At 38.4% G+C, this 13,920-nt stretch overlaps 1 protein-coding gene across 2 annotated transcripts in view; it reads right to left on the reverse strand.

Annotated features, from left to right (window-relative positions):
* Nucleotides 1–13,319, reverse strand: part of LOC133660220 (nuclear receptor coactivator 7) — a 14,230-nt gene extending 911 nt beyond the window's left edge. The window contains exons 1-7 of one of the 2 annotated variants that reach the window (XM_062063506.1): nt 13,120–13,319; nt 12,132–12,312; nt 1,599–1,748; nt 1,338–1,490; nt 1,138–1,233; nt 623–696; nt 1–514 (exon numbers count right to left, since the gene is read on the reverse strand). The exon at nt 1–514 is cut by the window's left edge and continues 886 nt beyond it. In XM_062063506.1, the coding sequence (XP_061919490.1) occupies nt 376–514; nt 623–696; nt 1,138–1,233; nt 1,338–1,490; nt 1,599–1,748; nt 12,132–12,312; nt 13,120–13,145 (819 nt within the window). In that variant the 5' untranslated portion in view covers nt 13,146–13,319 and the 3' untranslated portion in view covers nt 1–375. Of the gene's footprint in view, nt 515–622; nt 697–1,137; nt 1,234–1,337; nt 1,491–1,598; nt 1,749–1,968; nt 2,138–12,131; nt 12,313–13,119 lie in introns of those variants that run through there. The other variant, XM_062063507.1, reaches the window with a different exon arrangement.
* Nucleotides 13,320–13,920: the final 601 nt, after the last annotated feature.

The raw sequence follows: 13,920 nt of genomic DNA on the forward strand, positions 1-13,920 counted from the left end.
AATGTATTTGAGTCCTAAAGGTGCTTTTCTTTCACTAAGTGTTTTCATCCAACATGTTTATAATGAACTTTGAATTGTAATACTCTCCTAAACAAAACAAGGGCTTGGAAGGCTCAAAGCATAGTGTAGGCTGCTGATGGTAGGCAGGAGTTTAAGGCAACAATGCTCCGTATTACAGGATTGTATGCAACCCCTTATCTTTTAGTTAAAATAACCTCAGACCCAGTTGCATTATCAGAAATGCCACTATAACAGGCTTCATTCGGTACCACCTACACATATTTACCTGCTGCAGGCTATATACAGCAGTGGTGGTAGAAACACCTGCATTTGTTGCTCTAATTAGTTGTTCTCTTTCATGTCAAATGTCTTTGCTCAGTTTTGTACTGTCCAGACCTCAAGGTCTTGTATGAGGAAGTCCTTTTGTGTGGAGAGCGGAGCGTTGTGGAAAGTAGGGCATGAAAAACTGGAACCGTGGTACAAATCAGCATCTATCCACAGGCCAAATTCCCCCCTACAAGCAAACAAGCATTATCTGGTTACATTTCACACTGTCATAGGCACCTGTTATTTAGAACAATATTTATAATGATAACATACATAACAAGTAACATCAACCTACCCTCCACCTCCAATCTGAAGAGACTCAAAGTTCCCACTCACAAAGTAGGAGTTCTCTCCAGTCCACTTGTAAGCCTGAATGAATGATATTGAAAGACATGAACCACCGCTTACGAGGGGTGTGAATCTAACGATTCGATCCAATTCCGATTCCTGAGGTGACGATTTGATTCAGAATCAATTCTTGATTCATTTTCGATTCAAACCGATTCTTTGCAATGTATTTTTTGGTATAGTATTATAATGAAACTTTTTCAAAACAAAGTATCGGTTAGAAATGCTCCGTCTCGTTGCATGGAGATGGCCTAAAAATGTATTTGTTATAAATTGATTCATACAAAAGAAGTATATTTATTTTCATATATTTTTTTCAGTTTATTTTACATGCATTTTTTTAAATTCTTAATCTATTTAGAATCAAAATTAATAAGAATTGTGACTTGTATGTGAATCTATTTTTTGTGCATCCCTACTGTTTACGTCAAAAATTGGCAACATTAATAATAGAGTTTTTACCTGGAAGTCCGGGTTGAAGCTGAATAGGAAAGTTTCTCCTGTGCCATAGCAGTATTTGCTGACTCTAAATGGATCTGATGAAAAAGCTCCAAACACCTGAAGATAATCATACGAATGACAGTGAAGAGCGGAGACTAACTGTTTAGCAGCTCACCATGGATGAAGTGCCAAGTGTATTGATGAGCTGGCCAGAGTCATACCTTTTTCTGCATGTCTTTAATGACCAGCAGGACCGGACTGTCAAATTTGGCCATGTTTCTATAAAGTGTCTTCAGGCTGCTTCCATGGACGGCAGTGCTGTAGGCCAAATGCCATGGGTAGCCTTGTGTCCTTGCTGGCATGTGACAGGCGAGCTGTAAGAACAAAAGGGTGTCATTCACATCAAGAGACGATAAGTTTGCATAGTTGTACAGAAAATGTTCACTTGCTTCAGTTACAGGACTGTGAAAAGTAACGCTTACACTAAGCAGATGTCTGTGATCCAGGAGCTCACTGTAGTCATTCAGGACAGGTTGAGCAACCCCAATTATTCCATGGTACTCAGGTTCCTCTGTTTCAGAGTCAAAGCTGCACAAACTCAAACGGCGTTTTGGATCTTTTACTTTGATAATCTGGAACATAACAAGTATAAAGTCATTTAAATGGCGCATATTAACTGCCACTGCTTTTATTGGTATTTTTCAAAGATCTGCACTTCTTAAGAAGCCACATCATAGTTTAAAGCTAAACATTAAGGCAGAATGTGCATGAAAAGCTTTCCAAATTGTGTAAAATTGATAGAAAGTAGTTGAACCTTATACAAGATCAAATTAAGCGTGGTCATCTCTGTACCTGAACGTATGGCTCCGCATAGTCACAAGCAAAGTAAAGAACCTTGAAATTGTCTGGTAACATCTTCATAGCTCCTGATTTCTTTGTCAAAAGCTGCTCTTTGCTTTGCAAAATGTATTCAACCTGTCTGCACCCACCATGTGTTGCACTCTGAATTACTTTCACTTTCTGTGTAGTACGCTATTGGTGGGATAGAAGGATGGGGGCTCCTCTCATTGGTTAGATGTGCCATGCTGCATGTTTCTTTTTCCAGTAAACCAGGGAAGGGGCGTGCAGTTGGTCATGATAGGAAGTAGTCAGAGAAAGGATGTCCATATCAGGAGAGAGTGGGAGTTATAACTGTTTGGATAGTAGCCAAACCTAATAGTTTCTCAAGCTACTCTCAAATAAAGGCTCTTTCAAGAGAACTGATACTTATGGCTCGGCTCACTGAATGGAGATGACTGTTTCATCTTTCTAGTAGCTGTGTTGTCAGCATGATATTTTGTTTATCAAGAATAATTAAAAGTGATGTGTAAGATATTATAATAATGTACAAAATATACTTTATTAAGTGATTGCCAGGTGTGCTTTAGGAAATTATCAAGTTTCACTTTATTGGTCAGAACATTTAAATGTATTTACTACAAATAATGTATCTTTGTTAATCTATGCCTGCTTCAGCACACCCCAAAAAGGACGTCATGTGAACAACGTAAAAGGAAAACTGCACTTCAAATTAAAATGCCCTGCCACCATTTTTATATGACACAGTAACACACGCCTTTTACTTTTCTTGGCTGTAATGCAGGTAATGAGGAGTCACCTATTTCAGTAGTTTCGCCAAAAAACGCAACCAACACTACATTTACATGCCTTGACCTGCATAATAACCAAGGTTACTACTTCTCACAGCGCCTTGTTCAGACGACTTGTTTAGCCTTGGAGTGATGCTAACTACTAGAGTTGCTGCTGCTGCTGCTGTATAGCCTATGACTTGGGAAAATATTGAAACTATGAAATTCCGCACTCTACCAGCTAAAAAACTGACTGAAGCAGTGTATACCGGCTCTCAACTTTGACCAGATGACATTGCAACAGCGATGTGGCAAGATGCTGGTTTGGTCCCAGCATTTTTTAACTGCTGAGTGAGGACCAGGGCCGGCCCGTGGCATAGGCCGTATAGGCAAATGCTAACAAGTGCCCCTGGCTGCAGCCCGCAGATCCAATGCTAAGGGCGCCGTCCATCAGGGGGCGCCACGCCAGTGCCAAAAATGTTGGAGAAAAAAAAAAATAAAATAAAAAAAGTTGGTACTGTTATTTCTAAATACAAAAAAATAATCCCACGTTAATTAAAATGCAAAGTAAAGCCTATTTAATAGAAATATAATTTGTTACAACATTACGCCCCCCCTCACCCCGCACGGTGCGCCCCCTCCCTTCCCGTATCGTAGGCTGACCATATTCTGAAATCCCAAAAAGAGGACACATATATGCGTGCCAAGGCGGGCAGCACGCCAAGGCCGGGACTAGGTGAAAATGTGCCAATGCTACTTGAACTTGCTTCATAAGTAATATATTTATTTAAATAAAGCATTTTTTCTCCTATGTTGACAGTAGTGTTGGCGCTAGGAATTTTCAAAATGGCCATCAAATCATACAAATGGGGTCCCACAGTAAATTTTTGGGGTACCACTTTTTTTTAAGCGTTTTGAAAACAAATGACAAATGTATGCATTATCCTGTTATATCTCACATTCTATGTTGTGTTTTGGAAAAAGGTTGTCATAAACGATCTCTCGCCCTGCACAGCTGTTTTGTGCTTTGTAGTGTCGATATGGGCTTGTAGATCTTTATTTGCCACAGATATACACGTTCCTGCTTTGCACACAGTGCATTCTGCTTCCCATGTGTCACGGCCAGGACCAAAACACAAATACTTTTTCCGCAAATCATCCGTGAAGTTGCATTTACTTTTCGGCATTTCTTGTTTTCATGTCTGTCTCCACTCACTAGCTCTCTCGCTCTGTGTCTCTGCCCCTCCCTCACCAATGTTTCTGCGTGTGCACCTTCACAGCTTGTTTTGTTTAACCCCTTCTTAACTTAACCCTAGAGTCTAGGGTCGGCAACCTTTATCACTCAAAGAGCCATTTTGACAAGTTTCACAAATGAAAGAAAACAATGGGAGCCTCAAAACTATTTTGAAATTTAAAATGAAATAACACTGCTTACAAAGCTTTTTATTGCTTTGTGGTATGTTTAAACCATGGGTCTTAGACACGCGCCCCGGCCCGCACTTTAATATGACAGTTTAAAGTTAGTGCGGCCCACGAGATTTACATGAATGGCGTTCAACAGCGTCATAGTTGCCAATCCTCACGCTTTTCCCAGGAGACACACGAAATTTGGGCGTGATGGCACTGCCTTTAGCGCCCTCTACAGCCTGCTTAAGCAGCTTACCTGTTCAGACACATGTTGAATGCATCTTCTGCTTGCACGCGAATATGACAGCAAAGCTTACTTGCTCAGCAGCCACACAACTTACACTGACGGTGGCCGTAAATAACAACTTTAACACTGTTGCGTTACAAATATGCGCCGCATTGTGAACCCACACCAAAAAAGAATGACAAATACATTTCTGGAGAACCTCCACACCATAACACAACATAAACACAACACAACAAATACCCAGAATCCCATGCAGCCCTAACTCTCCCAGTCTACACGCCCCGCTAGCACCAAACCCCCCCCCTCCCTCCCTCCGTGCGTCGGTTCAGGTTAGAGAGTTAGGGCTGCATGGGATTCTGGGTATTTGTTGTGTTGTGTTTATGTTGTGTTACGGTGCGGAGGTTCTCCAGAAATGTATTTGTCATTCTTTTTTGGTGTGGGTTCACAGTGTGGCGCATATTTCAATCATTTGTAACGTATCAGTGTTAAAGTTGTTTTATACTTCCACCGTCAGTGTAAGCTGTGTGGCTGTTGACCAAGTATGCTTTGCTGTCTCCCACGTGTGCAAGTTAAAGCTTCATACATCATGAGGCCTGGCTGGCATGCTGTTTGTGCAAGTAATAGAGGATAATATATGCAGTGCCATCACGGCACGCCCTTAATTTAGTTGTTAGGGGTTGCCGATCCCTGCCCAAAACGTACATTGAAAAAACGTACATTGAAAATACACGCAATCCTAACTCAAAATGCCGGACATTTGAGGCATTTTAAAAACCCCGCCCGGACACACCCGCAAAAGAGGACATGTCCGGGGAAAAGAGGACGTATGGTCAGCCTACCGTATCATGACTCTTACCACATCAAAAAATCAACACAAGATGTCAAAACGGCCAAAACTGTCAGGTGTCCAGGGAAGAAAAAATAGAAAAGAAGAGGAGGAGAAACGAGAAAAAGACAGAGGTAGCAGGGAGGTAACGTTAGCCTACATGAAATTATTTGTCTGTTACAGAATGTGATAGTAACCTGGCTTTTTAGCATTAAGCTAATGTTACATGATTCGGCAATTGCTAATCAATAAATAGCTAGTTCTGTTTTAACGTTGGGTTAATATTGTGGGGAGGGGGGGGGGGGCTAAATTGTTATGGAAAATAATAATGTAACGTTAGGTAATTACAGTACTTCCACCTTACATTCCTCAGGGAAATTTGTATTAGATCTTTTAAGCAGGTGTTTTCTGTTTACATTGTTATTGCCTTCTGGTTAGCTAATGTTTGCCCTGCAGATAATAGTCACTTTTCCACCCCTTTATATATTAGGTATAGTTGTAAGCCTAGTTGTTAAAGTGCACATCATTAATGTTAATTAAGCAATATCACATGAGAGGGAATGCTGTTTTTTAATTTGAGCACTGCTGTGATTCGGTTAAAGATAATCATAACATAACATTATCATATAATATGTTAATTTGCTTTCTTTAAGTAAAAAAAAAGGTCAAAGACAAAGCTATTCGGTTTCTTGTGAGTATATACACTTCACTGCCGATGTGGGGGGGCGCCACCTAAAATGTTGCCTAAGGTGCCAGATTGGTTAGGGCCAGGCCTGGTGAGGACTATGCTGAATTTACTAGCTAAACAAGTACCACAAGTGTTGTGCTGAAAGATACAACAATTCCCTCCAGTCGGCATCCCAGTGAGAGCAGACATTGTAAATACGGATCGACTGATTATCATTTTGTCGTAAATTGATATCGACCTTCCTCTACCCGTCTGGATTTTTAGCTGGTATAGTGCGAAATATATATTTGTGATAAGTAAAAAGTAAGTTATTAGTAATAATCAGTGCTTCTTTCTTTCTGCTAAGCTGTGCTGCGGTGCTCAGACGGCCACACCGTGTAAATTGACAAATAGCACACTTATATACTACGTAAAGAAGAGCAGGCAGCAGCTCATTTCTGTAACATTGACAAAGAAATTGTCCGCCAGCTTGAACATGTCTCACCTATAAGCTACATGTAGAATCCTAGAAATGAATATTATAAATAGATAGTATATAAACCAGGGGTCACCAACGCGGTGCCCGCGGGCGCCAGGTCGCCCGTAAGGACCAGATGAGTCGCCCGCGGGCCTGTTCTAAAAAAAATTTAAAAAAAATATATATATATATTTTTTTTTTTTTTTTTTTTTAAATTAAATCTACATAGAAAAAACACAAGATACACTTTCAATCAGTGCATCAACCCAAACAACCTCCACCATGCACACTCATCCACACCCACTCACACAAAAGAGGTTATTTCTTTCTGCTACCAATATTCTGGTTCCCACAACATAGACAACACATCTGCAAGGGACACAGTTCCTGAAGCACACATGATTGTATAGGCTGCTGGTCCACTAACATTTTCATTAATTACTATTTTTTATGTAATTATTTTTATATTGTTTTACTTTCTTTTTTATCCAAGAAAATGTTTTTTATTTATTTATCTTATTTTATTTTATTTTTTTTAAAAAAGGGCCTTATCTTCAACAGACCAGGTTGTCAATGAAATTAGATTTGTTTAAAGGGTTTTTTAAACCAGGCCCAGTCCAGATAATGTCCAAGTCGGACTCAGCAACACACATCTTCATTCATGTACACAGAAAAAAATTAGGGAACACAACAGATTGCATATAATTTATAAACAAAATTACATTTTCAAAATAAGCATTTATGTACAGTCCAGATTATGTCCAGGTCACTCAAATTAGGGAACACAACAACAGATATCATATAATCTATAAACATAATTATACTTTCAAAATAAGCCTTTGAGGACTTCTCATCTTTTTTTTAATGTTTTTTGGCATCATTATCGTTTTCAACCATGTAACTTTCTAAAGTTAGAAAATACTGAATAAATGTTTTAAAGAAAGTAATACTAAGTGAATATCTGTTTTTGGCCTTAAAAATAAACATTTTACCGAGTACTATAATTAAATTGACTAAATCATGATTGTCAATGAACTCTCCTAAAATAACAGAAACCACATTAAGCTTCATAAACAAACCAATCCTTAAACACATTTTTTCAACTTCCACCCAAAACAAAGACACAATATGACAATACCAAAACAAATGCAGGGTGGTATGTTAAAAAGGTTCATTTAGCCTACTAATGTGTATTTATAAATAGTTGATTTATATAGGCTAGGAAGGTAAAGTTTTGTACCTGACAAGTTTCGACTATCTTGCTTCTGCAGCCTTCCTCAGAGGTGTCACGTGATGTTAGTGTGACATCACAGATGACGTTCTATCTATTACAATATTAGAGTTCATCCATATTAACTGCTGCAAAATATCGTCTCTTTTTTCTGGCACATAAAATTGAAAACACCACTATGAGTGGATTGTTTCCTTTATGAACCCCGCCATGTTTCCCAGCAGACTCTCTGGGAGGGGATCACTTGTAAAAAAGGATACAATTTCTTTTGATACAGTACATGTTTTTTGTCCAACAGGACATTTGTGTACCACTCAATGTTTAAATACATATTTGGAACAATAGATGCTTTTAAAGACAGACACATAGCTTCAAGGTTGAGAAGTTTCAGGCCCCCATATTCATACTCTTTGTACAAAACCTTTCTTTTAATCTTTTCTGGTTTGCCGTTCTAGACAAAATCGAAGACCCTCCGCTCATAAATCTTAAAAAAGTTTTGTGATGGAGCTGGTAATGACAAAAACAAATAAATAAATTGAGGAATAATTAACGAGTTGGCAATAGACATTTTACCATACAAGGTTAGGGATTTCCCTTTCCATAATTGCATAATTTTGTCCAGCTTTCTTAGTCGATTATCATAATTTACTGAGCCTAGATCTTCCAGATTTTCTGGGACAACAACACCAAGTATGTTAACTGGTCCATCTGTCCACAAAACAGGCACTTTGCATTCCATTCGAAAGGACGTTCCCTTTAGATTTCCGATCCTTAACATTTTACATTTATCATAATTAAGCTTAAGGCCAGATTGCTGTGAAAATATGTCCAAAAGATTAAGAAGGTTCCGCAAACAATGAGGAAAAATCTTATCTTTGTGAATCAGCCTTTTCTGACATGAACTTCATCAAGAACAAACACAGAACACGCCTCACTGATGCACATCTGCAAGACTCACTCAGAGTTGCAGTGTCAAGTTACACACCAGAGTACAACACACTAGTTAACAGTATGCAATGCCAGGCTTCCCACTAACTGACAAAGAAACAGATAACAGATTTGGTGTCCAGTTCAAAGTGTGACATGATTTAAAAATTTGAGAGTTGACTTTTGTATTTTACATGAGTTATTATTTGTACAAACATGGTGCAAAGTAATTCATGATTTGTTAAAAAATGTTAGTGGCTAGCTAGTTAAAATGGGATATTGTGATTTCACAAGACTGTCTTAGAAGAGATCATTTGAAAATGTTCAATTTGAAAAATGTGCACTTAGAGAAAATATAAAAATAAAGTGTTGCATATTGATATTTATCTGTTTCTATATATATTTATTGTGAGAAATCATTAAGATGATCAGTGTTTCCACAAAGATAAATATCATTAATTATTAATAATAACAGAGTTAAAGGTAAATTGAGCAAATTGGCTACGTCTGGCAATGTATTTAAGTGTGTATCTAACTGGTAGCCCTTCGCATTAATCAGTACCCAAGAAGTAGCCCTTGGTTTCAAAAAGGTTGGTGACCCCTGATATAAACTAATGGTATTTATAAATCATATATTTCATATCAATCATGCCATGTGTGACATAAACTTCAACCTACCAACCAAACAATATTTCAGGGTTCCTCATGAGGAAACCTTACAACGTATTAAATCTATAAACTGCTATACAAATTGATGAGCTTGCAAGTTGTTGTGATGTAGTAAAATCCCATATTTTTAACAATTTTCAAGAGATTTCTCATATTTCAAAATGCAAATGTTAATGCTCAACTAGACACACATAATAAAAATGTTTGTGATATCTCCAGATGTTTTTTGGTGCTAAATTAACCCCTATTAACCTGTATAAAACATTATGTCACAACTGGTCCAATGTTTCCTTAAAAAATAATGTTAAAAAAAACAAACTTAAAGCCTTGTCCAGCTGTTTACAAGCCTCAAATTAAAACTTTTTAAGGTGAAGGCAAGTGTTGCATTAAAGGAAGGCTCATATTTTAGGGCACCAAGGCAAGTTACAAGAGCACAAAGGCAGACATTATTTTTTTTCGAGGCAGGATATATATATATATATATATATATATATATATATATATATATATATATATATATATATATATATATATATATATATATATATACGAATGCAGCTGAGATGGGCTCCAGCACCCCCCGCGACCCCACAAAAAGGAACACGCGGTAGAAAATGGATGGATATATATATATATATATATATATATATATATATATATATATATATATATATATATATATATATATATATATAGATAAACATAGTGTTCATGTATGAGATCTAGGGCTGCCAATTATGGCCAAAGTAATAATTAAGATTATTGTTGTCAATATTGAAATCCTGAGTGTTAAGTAAAGCAGTGTTGGGGTGTGAACGTAATACAATCATGTCATTTGTAATGTCTAATAAAAAGATTATAGACTATATAAATTATTTTTTAAGTAACACATTTGTGACATGAAAAAAACACACTTAATGTAAAAAAAACCTGGTGTTTACTTTTTGATATCAAAATAAAACACAAAGCAGTTTGGCTACTCAGTGGCCTAATGGGTAGAGTGTCCGCCCTGAGAGCGGTAGGTTGTGAGTTCAAACCCCGGCCGAGTCATACCAAAGACTATAAAAATGGGACCCATTACCTCCCTGCTTGGCACTCAGCATCAAGGGTTGGAATTGGGGGTTAAATCACCAAAAATGATTCCCGGGCGCGGCACCGCTGCTGCTCACTGCTCCCCTCACCTCCCAGGGGGTGAACAAGGGGATGGGTCAAATGCAGAGGACAAATTTCACCACACCTAGTGTGTGATTGACAATCATTGGTACTTTAACTTTAATGAAGATGAAGTCTAATAAACAAGCTTTGTTGTTCTCCAACGCCTCCCTAGTCTTTCAGTTCAACAGTTTGGCCAACAAAAAAACAATTTAATAAACAATCTTCACAGCCTGCGTTCAATTCGATGAGATGACAAAACATTTGAGCTAGTATTGATGTTATTTGAACACTGATACAGTTTGCAGTTAAATAAAGGACGAGTGAACATCCCAGTCAACACAGTAAAGACTTTATAAACAAATTGTGACAATGTTCACGACACATCGCCTGCTGCAAAACATCAAATTGTTTTCTCCTTCGCTGTTTACTTTTCGAGTGGGGACAAGTGTGTCTGTCTCCAGTATTGTCCACACCTGTCTCCATCCAAACACAGCAGTTCGCTCTGTCGAAATAAGTAGAAACCCCCTCCCCGTCCTGCAAGCCTTAGAAAGGCTAACCCCCCCCCCCCCCACTTGTAACGGCACGAGCATGGCGGAACCACAGGGCCTAGGGAAAACCGCATGCCGGGAAGCGAGGGAAAATGACGTTAAACCAAGCGCTTGGCTCCGTTTACTCCGAGGGGAAATCTTCGCAACAAAGTCGGTGTTGCTGGTCCGCCATGATTTTCAAACCAAACACCGCTAATGCGCATGCGCCTGACTTCGTCTTGCCGAAAATGCATTAATAAATGAAGTTTTTTCGGTAATTAAAAAAATAAACGGTATTACTAAACGGCGGGAATTATATCGCAAATTATCATTATCCCGTTTATTGTTAAATCCCTCGTCCATTAACAAGTAAAAAGTCAAGGGCGTTCACGGCATGTTCTTGCCGCAAATGTTGGTACAATTTTTGGGCATTACGGCGAAAGACGAGGGCGGTCGCGGGACGTGCCGCAGATGCCGTGGTTAAATTCGAGCCCTGTGTTTACTGACATATACTATTCATGTTTAGCTAAACTTTACTGCAAATGAATATCGGCTCCAAATGCAGGTTATTGGCTTCCTTCACTACTAATAATCGGTATGGGCCCTGAAAATAACATATCGGTCGATCTCTAATTGTAGGTGACTGTTTTTATTTAGTTATTTTGTCCATGATACGTTTAGCATTAGTGCTACATGATAGATTAGTGTCTCACTATAGCTAGATCTGCCTACCGCTCAGGTTCTAAAACCCGTTGCTCGTCCGCCGTTTATTCAGGCAAAAAAATATAAGGTTCTGGATCATCATTTGTTTCATAGCAGTCGTTGGCTCTAATAAAGTCTGCCATGATTAATGGTAACCAACACTGAGCGTGCTCTCTGTGTTGATGTTGACGCAAGAAGCAATAGTTGATATGCGCTCTATGAAATCAATGCGACCAGGAAAGAAGTTCTGGTAATGCTTAAAATGACCAAAATACTGTAAGTATTACATTTCTCCATGAATGTGCCTGTTACTCCATGGTTATAGCATGTACATACAGTAAAATATTGTTTTTTAGAGGGAATAGGTGAATCCCTATTACAAGCATTGTTAGCTTCATTGTGCTAGCTTTCTTTTTTTTTTTTTTACTAACTTACAGAAAAGGGAAGGACGTGTTCTTGTGTAACATAGAGATTGTGGATGATGGGGCAAAATTCCAAATAGTGCAATTTTCCTTAAGGCAAACATTAATTACATTTGTACAAATCCTTACCTCCCAGTTTTTGGCTGCATGGTTGTTCAGTTGATTACTTTTTGAAGCCACCTTGTTTTTCTTGCCAATATTCCGATTTTGATGTTTCTCCCGAAGAAAGTGGGGTTGGTTCTTCTTTTTGTTGCTTTTTGTATACATATCTGGTGACCATTGCACAAAGAAGGTATAGAGGTGGTCAACCCTGTGAAGATAAAATAACAGGCCCTGATTACCTCATGAAAAATGCTATATATTATCACTGAAATGATAAAAAAAGGTGGTAGTAGTAATTACATAATAATTCATGTGGTTCTAGTATGAGGTGATGAACTGCACTACATCATGCTGACACATTTTTTCATATGTTCCCATCTCATGTAGATAAATATGGGACCTAAAACATTAAAACTACCTCTCAGAAATGTTGAAGTGATATCATAGAGAAACAGACTCTTGTGTTGGCTATTGCTGTACTTAATGGTTTGGCCATTGCAACCATGGTTTGTTCACAAAGCCAAATGATAAGATAATGCTTTATCTTAAATCATACTGCATTTGGTGATTCTTCCTTCAAAACCTACCCTTTAAAACGTTCTAATTTGATTACAACATAATTGATCATAATTGTGAAATTTAAAAAAACACACTGTTACAGTGTGAAAGTAGTGATGCCAGTGTGGCCTTGACCTGGTATATCATTGTTCTAATGTATTTATTTTACACACTGTAGCATCAGTCAGCACATATTAAGACATGCATGCATTTTCAAATGAGGCACACCTAAAGGATTAATCATGCCCCGTCAAATAGATTCTCTTGTTCCACATATTATGAGTTGGTATAACACATCTGTCCTCCTGATCTGCAGCTACCATGCACTGACAAAAATACCCTCCCACTCCGCTGTATATGTGCTTCCAATGCACACATATTCCTCAAAGCAGCAGCTTGTTAAGAATCCATCCAAAACGTCTCCAGTGTCCTCATATAGTGTATGCTCTTCACTTACTCTCCAACGCTGTAAGCGACTCCCATGGTTGACTGGAAGAGTTGATGGTGGGGTGAAAAAAGGAAAAGAAAAGAGATGAGGTTTGGAGGCTCAATGCTGGAGCAGCATGTCCACGTTGAGCCTCTGCAAGAGCTCCTGTTTTATACTATTGGACCAGTGCTAAGAAAAGCCCCTTTGACCATAAGCCCTCCCTTTCCCTCTTACAGCTGCACTTGGGCTGCTGGAGTTTTCACACAAGCCTTTTAAACTAGGAGCTGGAAACAGAAGTTAGTAATTAACTCGACCTGTTCCCAACATGGAGTTTCGTCAGTCAATGTGTCAAGGTTGTGGCACAGTGACACAGTGGCATCGTTAAGAGAGAAATAGTGAATAGAGATTTTTTTAAATGGCTCTGAATAGAGGAATTGCATTTTGCACTGTTCTTACATTGTATATGCATTTTTACACCCATTTTAACATTCACATATCAGAATGCACATACAAAGGGAAATGAATATCCAATTGAGGAGGGGGCCAACAGACCTCCTAAGCGGGTGGGGTGGGAGGGGCTTGATGCCATGCCCGTGGGCACCTTGGCAGAAGAGAACTGGTATCTTTCCAGCATCCAATTCTTCTCTCTTCTGGATATTGTGCAAGGGTTTTTTTGTTCCTAGTTTAGGTCATTAAATGTTCTTCTTTCCAGTCTCCAAGCCAAGTGTTACAACCAAGTCTTTACAGAATGAGCATATGTTAGCGTTTTCTTTTCTATTTCTCATAAATTAACATGTGTTCATCTCAACCCATATAGGGTAATGCCTCTCA

This window comes from Entelurus aequoreus, linkage group LG11 (assembly GCF_033978785.1).
Source record: "Entelurus aequoreus isolate RoL-2023_Sb linkage group LG11, RoL_Eaeq_v1.1, whole genome shotgun sequence".
NCBI lineage: Eukaryota > Metazoa > Chordata > Actinopteri > Syngnathiformes > Syngnathidae > Entelurus > Entelurus aequoreus.